Source organism: Dendropsophus ebraccatus, chromosome 1 (genome assembly GCF_027789765.1).
Source record: "Dendropsophus ebraccatus isolate aDenEbr1 chromosome 1, aDenEbr1.pat, whole genome shotgun sequence".
Lineage (NCBI taxonomy): Eukaryota > Metazoa > Chordata > Amphibia > Anura > Hylidae > Dendropsophus > Dendropsophus ebraccatus.
The window spans coordinates 152,995,385-153,009,433 of record NC_091454.1 but is presented as its reverse complement, the minus strand read 5'-3'; the positions used below and the strand labels follow the sequence as shown (position 1 = coordinate 153,009,433).

Genomic DNA, 14,049 nt, shown 5'->3' with positions numbered 1-14,049 from the left:
CTGAACATACTGTATTGTTTCTTTGTTTTTTTTAATGCTCTGAAATAAATAGTATACATTAGGGACCCTGACAATATGGTTAGGACATCCTCACCATGTAATGAACTTAACCCTTTGAGGACCAGGCCCAAAATGACCCAGTGGACTGCGCAAATCTTGATCTTTGCGCTTTCGTTTTTTCCTCCTCCCCTTCTAAGAGCTCCAGCACTTTCAGTTTTCTGTCTACAAGGCCATGTAATGGCTTGTTTGTTACAGGAATAGTTGTACTTTGTAATGGCGTCTTTCATTCTACCATAACATGTATCATGGAAGCCCAAATATATTATTTATGAAGATAGGTGAAATTGTAAAAAAGGATGCAATATGGTAACGTTTGGGGGGTTCCTGTGTCTACGTAATGCACTATATGGTAAAAGCGACATTATACAATTATTCAATAGGTCAGTCCGAACACAACCATATGCAAGTTACCCAGATTCTCTAATGTTATATATATTTTTTTAATGAAATCCTTTTTTTTTGGCAATTCATTATTAATAAAAGGGGCCTATTGTGACGCTTATAACAGTATTATTTTTTCAACTACGGGGCTGTATGGGGTATCATTTTTTCCGCCATGATCTCTAGTTTTTATTAATACCATATTTGTGAAGATCGGACGTTTTGATCGGTAATCCGCGCACTTTTTCCCCTCTTTTCATGTACGCCGTTCACCGTTCGCAATGACGCTTGCTATATTTTAATAGATCTGACAATTACGCACGCTACAGTATATTATATATTTATTTATTTTTATAAGTTTTATTTATATAATGGGAAAGGGGAGTGATTTAAAATTGTATTGGGGGAGGGGATTTGGGGTAGTGTATTAGTGATTTTAACTTTTTTTTTTTTAATACATTTTAAGTCCCTTTGGGGGACTTGTACATTCATTACTTTCATTTTCATCAGTGATCTTTGCCATGCCATAGGCACAGCATTGATCAGTGTTATCGGCGATCTGCTCATTGAGCCTGCCTGTGCAGGCTCAGTGACCAGAGCGCCGATCGGACAGCGCGGAGGAAGGTGAGAGACCTCCGGCAGTCACACTGCGGGGGTCCAGATCGGTAAGTGACAGGGGACTCCCCCGGTCACTTACACCTAAACGCTGCAGCCGCGCCGCATTTGCAGCATTTAAGGACTTAATGTCACGTTGCAGCGCGATCACTGCAGGGTGTCATTAACGGTGAGGTGACGGCTGAATCAGCAGCCAGCCCCCACCTGCTCCGGAGCGGGCTTCATAGCTCAGGACGTACCGGTACGTCCAGGGTCGTCTGGGCACAGACTTCCAGGGCGTACCGGTACGTCCTAGGTCGTCTTGGGGTTAAAGTGTGACTGTCGTTTAATTTTTTTCTTTCTTTTGCAGAAATCAATAGTACAGGAAATTTTAAGAAACTTTGTAATTGGGTTTATTAGTCGAAAAATGCATTTTTATCAAGAAAAAGCAGGCTGAAGCTCTCCCCCCTGTCTTCATCATTGTGTATGGAGAGGGGAGGGGTGGAGGGAGATGAGGCACCAAAACAGGACAACAAAGAGTTAATTTACAGTTACATCACCAGCTATCTCCTCTAAAGTCAGCACTGACCTTTCTGACCTCTGAATACAGCTTTAATGGAGCTCTTGGCTGTGTAATCCTTTGTTCTCTGCTCTCTGCTGCCGACTCATCTCCCTCCTCCCTCCTTCCCCCTCCCCTTTCTACAGAACAGAAAGGGTTGTGTCTGATGCAACAAGTCACAATTTCCTGATATTTTGCAGTGAATGAAAAAGAAGAAGGAGGGGGGGACCTGGGAAAAGGCTTTTTTAATGCAGATAATGGCATATTTGGCTAATAAACCCAATTACAAAGTTTCTTAAAATCGCCTGGACTATTGATTTCTGAAAAAAAAACAAAAAAAAAACACAAATACGGCAGTGACTCTTTAAAGTGATATTCTCTTATTCACGGAATGTGTTACGCTCTTCACCCATGTCACATACATATTACATGAACACTGATAGGGACTGTATTAAGTTAATGGCTATATAAACGGCAAAGAGGCAAACAGAAGTTCTTATGCATAAAAAAAATCATCTTGCTGTATATTAGCTTTTATTGGGCAAACTAGCAACTCCATGGCCCGGGGAGATCCATTTTTGGCAAAATATCTGCACTGCATTAGTATGGCGAAAAATGTTGTAAAGGGACACATATAGTGTAATGAAGCCCCCAGCACAGATATAAAAAATGTAATTGACACCTTTCTGCTTTTGCGGCATGGATCCCCCCACCCCTCGCCTACTCCCGCAATGCTGGTGAACATGTGAGCTGGCTGGCATGGGGGGGGAGTAGTTGTCTTCTGCGCTCCTGTTCTCTCTGCGATCTCTGCTGCTGGGCGGCGGGGGGGCTGCATTTCTATTAGGGGATCCATGCCACGATCCTTCTCCGGTCATCATGGTAGGGATCATATGAATAAGGCCTAAATATGAATAAGGCCTAAATGATGAAAGGTAACGGTGGGCAAATGCCATATTAGTCAACACATATTGTATTGTGACCTCTAACCAATCAGCTGACAAGCACTGCCAAGAATCCCCTTCATTGTTTAGCAGGCACAACTCCATATATATTGTTGTGGTTGTGTGTGGAACTGCTAGGGCTGATAAGCAGGGGGGCTGGGTTGAACCTCCACTGTTCCAATACTGATGGCTTTTTGGAATATACCATCAATATTATAATCCCGAAAAGGCCTTTTAAACAGCCCTGATATGTTCAAGGGGTTCTCCAGCACTATTGCACTGATAGCTTAAAGGGAACCAATCACGCCGAAATTGCCCCCATTGATAAGGAAACGTGCTGGTACATCAGCCAGCACGCTTCCCAAACATCCCCCTGTCCCCTCCGTCCCCTCCTTTATTACCCCGTAATCTTACTTTTGTGATGTCCTGCGCCGTATGCTAATCAGCCCCAAGTAGTCAAGGTGGGCTGAACTAGTCAAGGTCCTGGGCGCTGTAATCACGCCCAGAGGGGCGTGATTCAAAGTCCTGCGCTCCGCCAACGTCATCTCTGGCCCGCGATCACGTCCGCGGCGCGTCTTTCGCATGCCGCGCATGCGCAGTAAGGCGGGAGAAGACGCTGACGTACTGCGCGTGAGCGGCGTGCAGAAGACGTCGTCGCGCCGCCGTCTTGGAGCGCAGGTCTTTGAATCACGCCCCTCTGGGTACAGCGCCCGGGACCGTGACTAGTTCAGCCCACCTTGACTAGTTCAGCCCACCTTGACTACTTGGGGCTGATTAGCATACAGCGCGGGACATCACAAAAGTAAGATTACGGGGTAATAAAGGAGGGGACGGAGGGGACAGGGGGATGTTTGGGAAGCGTGCTGGCTGATGTACCAGCACGTTTCCTTATCAATGGTGCAATTTCGGCGTGATTGGTTCTCTTTAAGCTCAGGACAGGCCATCAATATCTGAGTGGTAGGGGTTGGACACCAGACACTCGGCTGATAAGCCACTTGCCAGTGCCGTGAAGCGTGGCTACACAGCGAACGGACCTGGAGACAGACTGCCCCATTTGCACAGTGGCCATTAGGGTTGTGGAGGTGGAGTCAGAGTCATAGCAAAGGTACCGACTCTAACTCCAGCTTTAAAAAATCTTATTTTTCTTAGTTTTCATATAAATATTATAAATGTTCCATCAATCTAAGGCCCTTATTTATAACAAGCAGAAAAACCCTCTCATACATTTAGTTTCCTAAATCAGTATCAGTAATACAGCACTGGCCCTATTACATAAGGGTGGTCGGGGAAATGTTGTCGGTCACTATTTGGCAGTTTGTTTCTGAGCTGGAAGAGTCTATTGTGTGGGGGGAGATCTGTGCTGGTCTCTTCCTGGGTTCTGGATGATTGTATATGAGCAGCAGTGTAATATGGAGATATCCTGTGTAATATAGAGGAGGAGGAGAAGACATAAGTAGTGTAGCAGAAATCTCTGTCCTCAATGTGGTGTTTTCTCTCTGAGAGAAGATTGTGTGTTTCTTCAGTGTGCTATGGCTGCAGCAGGTTGTGTGTGTGTGTGTGTGTGTGTGTGTGTTTGTGCTATGGCTGCAGCAGGCAGAGTGTGCTATTGCTGCAGCAGGTTGTGTGTGTGTCTGCATGCGCGCTACGGCTGTAGCAGGCTGGGTAAGTGTGTGCTACAGCTGCAGCAGGCTGCGTGCGTCTGTGTGTGCTATGGATGCAGCAGGCTGTGGATGTGTGTGCTATGGATGCAGCAGGCTGTGTGTGTGTGTGTGTGTGTGTGTGTGTGTGTGTGTGTGTGTGTGTGTGCGCGCACGCTATGGCTGCAGCAGGCTGTGAATGTGTGTGCTACAGCTGCAGCAGGCTGCGTGCGTCTGTGTGTGTGTGTTATGGCTGCACCAGGCTGTGTATGTGTGTTATGGCTGCACCAGGCTGTGTATGTGTGTGCTATTGCTGCAGCAGGTTGTGTGTGTGTGCTACAGCAGCAGGCTGTGTGTGTGTGTGTGTACGCGCCCTATGGCTGCAGCAGGTTGTGTGTGTGTCTGCATGTGCGCTATGGCTGTGGCAGGGTGTGTGAGTGCTACAGCAGAATGCATGTGTGTGTGTGTGCGCGCGCGCCCTCTGGCTGCAGCAGGCTGTGTGTGTCTGCATGCGTGCTATGGCTGTAGCAGGGTGTGTGAGTGTGTGAATGCTCCAGCTGCAGCAGGATGTGTGTATGCTATGGCTGCAGCAGGCTGTGTGTGAAGGAGTGTGTGTGTTATGGCTGCAGCAGGTTGTGTGTGTGGGCTGATGCTGCAGCAGCAGGCTGTGTGTGTGTACGCGTACATATGTACGTACCCGCCCTATGGCTGCAGCAGGCTGTGTGTGCGTCTGCATGCGTGCTATGGCTGTAGTAGGGTGTGTGAGTGCTACAGAAGGGTGTGTGTGTGTGTGTGTGTGTGTGTGTGTGTGTGTGTGTGTGTGTGTGTGCGCGCGCGCACTATGGCTGCAGCAGGCTGTGTGTGTGCGCTATGACTGCAGAAGGCTGCATGTGTGTTAGAGAGAGAAAGAGAGGGGCAGAAATTTAGGGGGAATTTTGCGCAACAGTGAAAAATCCTGGGGGGTTAGGGGTGGTGCGATCATAATAAAGAAATCATATTTACCCATAAGGCTCCTGATCCTGTGATGTCTTGGGCCCACTCAGCCAATCAGTGAGTGAGGCAGGACACAGCTGCAGTCACTAACTGGCTGAGAGGGTAGTTCCTGTAGGATTGTGATGGTTCAGGAGTGCAGACGCCAACAGAGTGTCTGACCTCTATATCACAGGGATCTACCATTGTTAGCAGGTTTCCATAGTGTATGGTGAATATTTAGTTACATAGAAGATTGTCAGCAGAAAAGACCACCTGGTCCATCTAGTCTAGTTCTAAATTGTTCAGGACATGAAGGCTGGAGACTAGCTGCATTCACTGCAAACACAGAGGAGAGGAGAGTGCGGCTGAGCCAGATCTACTTTTCACCAGTGTGATAAATAGCTCCCCTGCTGTCTGATTGGCCATTTATGAAGGAGCAGGAGTCGGAGTCGGTAGTCGGTCCCTGATAAAATTAAGGAGTCGAAGCTGCAGCTTACCAACTTCACAGCCCTGGTGACCATTATAGGTTAGTTCATGTGACACTAAAGTGAACAGGAGGTGAGCTGCAGTAACCCAGCAGTCACTAGAGAAGGGGGCCGTCTGTCTCCAGCTCTGATCACTGTCTATGAGGGCACCATGACACCATGAGGGCACCATGACAGTCAGATATCTGCCTTTAAGGAGAAATAAATATTATATTAAGATACTTGTTGGTTTTACCTGTTTATGTTTATCAGTTACAGGAGTAGCTTGTAAGACCAAATGGAGACCACAGTTATTTACCTGCAGAAGGAAAAACACGTTCTATTTAATATATTTAGAGGTAAATGAATTAAAGTCACGTGATCATGTATGGAAGTCTACAGTGTGATTCTTAACCTGTGGGCGACTGTTCCAAAACTACAACACCCAGCATGCCTTGCCAGCTGGGAATTATAGCTCTGCAATAGCTGAAGAGTTACAGTGTGGAGGTCACTGCCCTAAAAGCTGCCTCACATTATTTGCTCCCTTCTCCATCATAAATATTTCTGTATATTAGGTAAGTACTGCCACAAATGTTACATCTGCGGAGATCTGACCATGTGCCCTGGTGGCAGAGAGGAGCGGCACCTTGTACCAGCAGTAGTAGGAGTGATCACTGACAGGTGCCCCATGTGCTGTCTCTACTGACAGGTGCCTTATGTGCTGCTGCCACTACTGACAGGTGCCTTATGTGCTGCTGCCACAACTGACAGGTGCCCTATATGTGCTGCCACTACTGACAGGTGCCTTATGTGCTGCTGCCACTACTGACAGGTGCCTTATATGTGCTGCCACTACTGACAGGTGCCCTATGTGCTGCCACAACTGACAGGTGCCCTATATGTGCTGCCACTACTGACAGGTGCCTTATATGTGCTGCCACTACTGACAGGTGCCCTATGTGCTGCTGCCATCACTGACAGGTGCCCATGTGCTGTCTCTACTGACAGGTGCCTTATGTGCTGCTGCCACTACTGACAGGTGCCTTATGTGCTGCTGCCATCACTGACAGATGTCCTATGTGCTGCCACAACTGACAGGTGCCCTATATGTGCTGCCACTACTGACAGGTGCCTTATATGTGCTGCCACTACTGACAGGTGCCCTATGTGCTGCCACTACTGACAGGTGCCTTATATGTGCTGCCACAACTGACAGGTGCCCTATATGTGCTGCCACTACTGACAGGTGCCTTATATGTGCTGCCACTACTGACAGGTGCCCTATGTGCTGCTGCCATCACTGACAGGTGCCCATGTGCTGTCTCTACTGACAGGTGCCTTATGTGCTGCTGCCACTACTGACAGGTGCCTTATGTGCTGCTGCCATCACTGACAGATGTCCTATGTGCTGCCACAACTGACAGGTGCCCTATATGTGCTGCCACTACTGACAGGTGCCCTATGTGCTGCCACTACTGACAGGTGCCTTATATGTGCTGCCACAACTGACAGGTGCCTTATATGTGCTGCCACAACTGACAGGTGCCCTATATGTGCTGCCACTACTGACAGGTGCCTTATATGTGCTGCCACTACTGACAGGTGCCCTATGTGCTGCTGCCATCACTGACAGGTGCCCATGTGCTGTCTCTACTGACAGGTGCCTTATGTGCTGCTGCCACTACTGACAGGTGCCTTATGTGCTGCTGCCATCACTGACAGATGTCCTATGTGCTGCCACAACTGACAGGTGCCCTATATGTGCTGCCACTACTGACAGGTGCCTTATATGTGCTGCCACTACTGACAGGTGCCCTATGTGCTGCTGCCATCATTGACAGGTGCCCATGTGCTGTCTCTACTGACAGGTGCCTTATGTGCTGCTGCCACTACTGACAGGTGCCCTATATGCTGCCACTACTGACAGGTGCCCTATATGTGCTGCCACTACTGACAGGTGCCTTATATGTGCTGCCACTACTGACAGGTGCCCTATGTGCTGCTGCCACTACTGACAGGTGCCCTATATGCTGCCACTACTGACAGGTGCCTTATGTGCTGCTGCCATCACTGACAGATGCCCTATGTGCTGCCACTACTGACAGGTGCCTTATGTGCTGCTGCCACAACTGACAGGTGCCCTATATGTGCTGCCACTACTGACAGGTGCCTTATATGTGCTGCCACTACTGACAGGTGCCCTATGTGCTGCTGCCATCATTGACAGGTGCCCATGTGCTGTCTCTACTGACAGGTGCCTTATGTGCTGCTGCCACTACTGACAGGTGCCCTATATGCTGCCACTACTGACAGGTGCCCTATGTGCTGCTGCCATCACTGACAGGTGCCCATGTGCTGTCTCTACTGACAGGTGCCTTATGTGCTGCTGCCACTACTGACAGGTGCCCTATATGCTGCCACTACTGACAGGTGCCCTATATGTGCTGCCACTACTGACAGGTGCCTTATATGTGCTGCCACTACTGACAGGTGCCTTATATGTGCTGCCACTACTGACAGGTGCCCTATGTGCTGCTGCCATCACTGACAGGTGCCCTATGTGCTGCTGCCATTACTGACAGGTGCCCTATATGTGCTGCCACTACTGACAGGTGCCCTATATGTGCTGCCACAGCTACTGACTGGTGCTCTATATGCTGCTGCCATCACTGACAAGTGCTCTATATGCTGCCACAGCTACTGACAGGTGCTCTATATGCTGCCAATACTGAAAGGTTCTCTATATGCTTCTGCCATCACTGACAGGTGCCCTATGTGCTGCCACTACTGACGGATGCCCTATGTGCTGCTCCCATCACTGACAGGTGCCCATGTGCTGCCATCACTGACAGGTGCCTTATATGTGCTGCCACTACTGACAGGTGCCCTATATGCTGCTGCCATCACTGACAGGTGCCCATGTGCTGCCACTACTGACAGGTGCCCATGTGCTGCCATCACTGACAGGTGCCCTATATGCTGCTGCCATCACTGACAGGTGCCTTCTATGTGCTGCCACTACTGACAGGTGCCTTCTATGTGCTGCCACTACTGACAGGTGCCCTATGTGCTGCCATCACTGACAGGTGCCCTATGTGCTGCCATCACTGACAGGTGCCCTATGTGCTGCCATCACTGACAGGTGCCCTATGTGCTGCCATCACTGACAGGTGCCCTATGTGCTGCCATCACTGACAGGTGCCCTATGTGCTGCCATCACTGACAGGTGCCCATGTTCTGCCATCACTGACAGGTGCCCATGTGCTGCCATCACTGACAGGTGCCCCATGTGCTGACTTCCGCCGCCACTGACAAGCACATTCCTCCATAGAGTACATGGCTGACACCCGTCTCTCGTTACACCGCTATGGATCCCAGCTCCGTGCACACACATACACACAGACAGGCAGCTGCAGGGCGCACACACAATGCCGCCTACTCACATTAGACACCAGCCGTCCTCGGTATTTGCCGGGCAGCATGTTTCATCCCTGGTAGGACATAGCGGGCAAGAATCGGAGGGTGACAGGTAATTATCGGTACGCCTCCCGTTACTGCAGGCTGCCAAACCTGCCCCCCTCACAAACAATACGAAGATGGTCTCTCCCACATCTTTGTCAGGTGGCGCTATCTGTTACCATAGAAACCGCCCGCCCCCCGTCCCCCCCATACACTGAACGCCAATGATCGGACCGCTTGGCGGCCTCCATAGTAACCATGTGTTGCTACAAACGATAGCGACCGAGGGGGATGTGTGCGCATGTGCGCCTCCTCAGCGGCGGAAGCGTATACTGGCTGTCTGAGGGCTGTGCTGCGGTAACGGAGCTTCATTGTCTTCCATCAGGCGTGTTTTGTACTGATATGCGCCCTTTTGTGTTTCCTGTGATACGTTGATCATGTGATTTCAGGATTTCTATAGAAACGTGAGGAAAAAAAATTCCACATGCAATTTTTCATCCATAGGAATCTATGAGGACGAAATCCCAGTGATTGGCGGGAGGTCAGTGCTGCAGCCTCTGGGGGTCAGGATCATCAATGTCATACTGTCACCCCCCTAATGCTGCCCTTATACACACACATCTGACAGATTTTTGAAGCCAAAGCCAGGAATTGATGAGAAATCTCAGTCTTTTCTTTGTTTATAATCTGCTCCTGGCTTTGGCTTAAATGATCTGTCAGATAAATCTGTGTAATAGGGCCCTTACTCCGTGTGTGGTTCTCCACACCATCCACAAGCTAAGGCCTTATTACACCAACAGATATCTGACAGATTTCTAAAGCCAAAGCCAGAAACAGACTATAAACAGGAAACAGGTCATAAAGGAAAAATTGAGATTACTCCTCTTTTCAAATCCATTCCTGGCTTTGGTTAATAAAATCTGTCAGATAAATTGCTCAGAAATCTGTTTGGGGTAATAGGGCCCCTATGGTGCATTTACACAGACAGATTTGTCTGACAGATTTTTGAAGCCAAAGCCCGGTATGGATTAAAAAAAAAAAAAAAAAAAAAAGGATAGATCCCAGTCTTTCCTTTATGACCTGTTCCCTGTTTTAGTCTGTTCCTGGCTTTGGCTTCAAAGATCGGTCAGATAAATCTCTGTGTAAACGCACCATTAGATGCTGCACATTTAGGCTATGTTCACACTACATAACTTTCGTAATAATCACGGTCGTTGTAACAACGGCTGTGATTACTACGGAATTTACATATTGCTGCCTTCTAAGGAATCCTGGCCGGAGTGTATACACCTTGGGGAAGATTTATAAAACATGGTGTAAAGTGAAACTGGCTCAGTTGCCCCTAGCAACCATTTTCCAAAGAGTCTGTGACGAATGAAAGGTGGAATCTGATTGGTTGCTAGGGGCAACTGAGCCAGTTTCACTTTACACCATGCTTGATAAATCTCCCCATAGTATACTCTCCAATTGGGATCCTTAGCGGCTCCGCAAGAAACTGACATGTCAGTTTTCTGTGGCCGCTATTAAGTGAATAGCGGCCACAGAAAAGCTTGTCAGTGCACACAGTGAGCCGCACGCTCCATTGTGTGCAGCGGGGAATTCGGATGCGGTCGGGATGATTTTCTCTGACAATGGCCGGGTCATGAAACGGCCGGTGTCTTTCTACGTGGCCTTAAGGTGCGTTCACATGTACAGGATCCACAGCAGATTTAAAGTTGCAGATTCAAAGTAAGTCAAATCTGGGTCATCAAATCTGTTGCAGATTTGCTGTGGATCCTGTACGTGTGAACGCACCCTTATTATATACCTGTATAAAACTTGTCTTTCTTCTCTAAAATTGCTTCATTTCATCGGTGGACAGCGGCACTTAGGTGGAGGCTTCATGGTAGTTAGGCCGTCCACCCACCGGGGACATAGAGCCTCACCGCTGCCAACTGACGTAAAGCCCCCGCCTTGGTGACACTGTCAAGCATCTTTAGAGCAGAAAGAAGACACAGACAAGTGTTATACAGATATATATTAAATGTGCAGCGTTTAAGCTTGTGGATGGTGCGTTAACACAGACAGATTATCTGACAGATTTTTTTAAGCCAAAGCCAGGAACAGACTATATACAGAGAACAGGTCATAAAGGAAAGACTGAGATTTCCTTTTCAAATCCATTCCTGGCTTTGGCTTTAAAAATCTGTTAGATAAATCTGTCAGTGTTAACACACTGTAAGGACAGTATCACTTTAACTCCTTATGGACACAGTGGATTTTGGCCCTAGAAGCCATTCACACATCTGCAGAATTCTGTCCATGCACGAACGGTGTTCTGCAGACCGGACCGTGTATCTTCCAGCATCATGAGTAATCACTGAGAGCGGTGGCCAGCGTCAACAGGTAATCCATGGAAGGTGAGTATTTTTGTTTTAGTCCCACCATGACCACCTTTAATTATAAAGTGTGGACAACCCATTTAATATTATGTTCTCATTTGTGTTGTTCACGCCTGTTGTCTACTCACAGGTATAGCACAGACATGATGATGGTGCCAGATCAGTTATGCTGCATTTACACAAAGTGATAATTCGCCTGATCGTATGATTAATCTTGATTAATGCTTGATCGTTCGCTGCATTTACATGTACAATTATCGTTCGAATTCAATCGTTATCGTGCAAATTCGCACGATAATCGTTCTGTGTAAACGCAGCATTAGGCTGTGCTATTATGTCTGCATTTTGTACAGAATCTGAATCTGCCCAAGTTCTGTAACTTTACCTTATACTATTGGGATAGTATATTTTCTTACAAACCTTTTATGCTACAAATCGGCCTTGTTGTGGTCAGTAGTGAGAGAAGGGAAAGGATATTCCCAGCCTATACATTTCCAGCACTGTCTGTCCCACAGTGTGCTACATAGAGGGCCCCTACAGCCGTTATGGCACTGCCCACCACCAACAACAACAACATGCATTTTTAGGCTGGGTTCACACTATGTATATTTGAGGCTGTATTTGGTCCTCATGTCAGGTCCTCATAGCAACCAAAACCAGGAGTGGATTGAAAACACAGAAAGGATCTGTTCACACAATGTTGAAATTGAGTGGATGGCCGCCATATAACAGTAAATAACGGCCATTATTTCAATATAACAGCCGTTGTTTTAAAATAACAGCAAATATTTGCCATTAAATGGCGGCCATCCACTCAATTACAACATTATGTGAACAGAGCCTTTCTGTGTTTTCAATCCACTCCTGGTTTTGGTTGCTATACAGCCTCACAAATACAGCCTCAAATATACATAGTGTGAACCCAGCCTTAAGGGGAAAGACCTCAAAGGAATCCTTGATACGGAAAGATACGAAAAGTCCAAAACATGAGCTTAAAGTGAATGTAACATCAGGTAAATTTGCTTTAAGTATCACCTGTGTATAAAACGGCATTGGCACAGGGAAGCCGTTGCCTCGGTCCTTTTGTTGAACCGCGGCCTAGTTCCTGTGAACGGCACCTTTCTATTCACGGGTACCGGGACAGGGGTGAAGCACTGAAGGCGGGCCAGCCCCACCCCTCTATGATGTGGCTCTATACATGGGTAATACTTAAAGCGAATGTACCTGATGGTACATTCGATTTAAGAAGAGTGCTGAGAACTTCTTATATGGAAAGGAGGTGACAATATCACTTTAACCTCTTAAGGACTGAGCCAATTTTTCATTTTAGCGTTTTCATTTTTTCCTCCTTGTGTTTAATAGGCTATAGCACTTGCAATTTTTTCACCTAAAAACCCACATGAGCCCTTATTTTTATTTATAAAATGGGAAAAGAGGGGTGATTCAGACTTTTATAATGGGAGGGGTTTTTTTTGATTAATGAAGACACTTTTTTTTTTACTTATATATTAATTAGAAGTCCCCCTGGGGGACTTCTAATACAACTACACTGATTTCCCATAGAGATCAGTGTAGTTGTATTATACAGCACTGATCCATGAGATCCATGCTGTAGACCATTGCAATATAATACCGAGCCGGGATCACCATCATTCCGACGTCAAGGCCTGGTCCGTTAAGACCAAGGGATCCCCCCTCCGCAATCACATCGCAAGGGGGGATCCCGCCACTAGAAACGTTTGACAGCTGCATCTAACGGTGTTAATTAGCGGGAGCGGCGATCGACCAGCTCCCGCTAATAGCCGTGGTCCCGTGCTGCAGATAGCAGCATAACTGTGCTTAGCCAATCACGGCTGAGGGGGGCCGGCATCAGGGACGGCTGCAGCGATTCGGCCGGCCTCCCAAAGATTACGTTGTTGACAGAAGATCGGCTACGGGGACAACGCGCGTCAGGTATGTATGGTACACTACACTTCCGGGTACACATGCGGGGGTGGGGGAACGGGGTGATCCACATACATAACATACGTTACAAAGTTGTATAACTTTGTAATGTGTGTTATTTTGTGAATAATTTCTTAGCGCCGCACTACCCCTTTAAAAGGTTTTTTTTTTCCTTTTAGAAACAGCACCATTTCTGTCCTCAGTTTGGGTGTGGGTTTTGCAGCTCAGTTCTATTAAAGTGAATGGAGCTGAATTGTAATATCACACACAACCCTAGGACAGGGGAGGTGCGGTTTTTGCAAGAAAATAGCTGTGCTTTTTTAAATCCTGGACAACCCTTTTAAAAACTCACTGCAGATTCTAGGCATATATTCTACGTAGGGATTTCTAAATTTACCTCCCAATTCTTTATGTGTTGCAGATTTCATTATATTGCAAAGAAAAGGTAACATGCACAGTGAAAATTAACACCAATTTCAGCATTCTGAAGGTACAAACACACACACACACACACCGTATTCGCAGCAGATGTGCAGCAGATTTGATGTGCAGATTTGCAACGGTGTTCAGTTATTTACATGTAATCTGCTGCGTATCGTATGTGTGTTTGTACCCTTAAAGGGATTTTCTAATTTCTAACAGCGGTTTTCATTCTAG

General features: G+C 47.3%; 1 protein-coding gene across 1 annotated transcript in view; it reads right to left on the bottom strand.

Annotated features, from left to right (window-relative positions):
* The window catches only part of LRRC49 (leucine rich repeat containing 49), a 91,194-nt gene extending 81,935 nt beyond the window's left edge, over positions 1-9,259 (bottom strand). Inside the window, exons 1-2 of the mRNA XM_069956555.1 lie at positions 9,052-9,259; positions 5,865-5,927 (exon numbers count right to left, since the gene is read on the bottom strand). Of these exons, the coding sequence (XP_069812656.1) occupies positions 5,865-5,927; positions 9,052-9,090 (102 nt within the window). The 5' untranslated portion in view covers positions 9,091-9,259. The remainder of the gene's footprint in view (positions 1-5,864; positions 5,928-9,051) is intronic.
* Between the last annotated feature and the right edge of the window lie 4,790 nt (positions 9,260-14,049).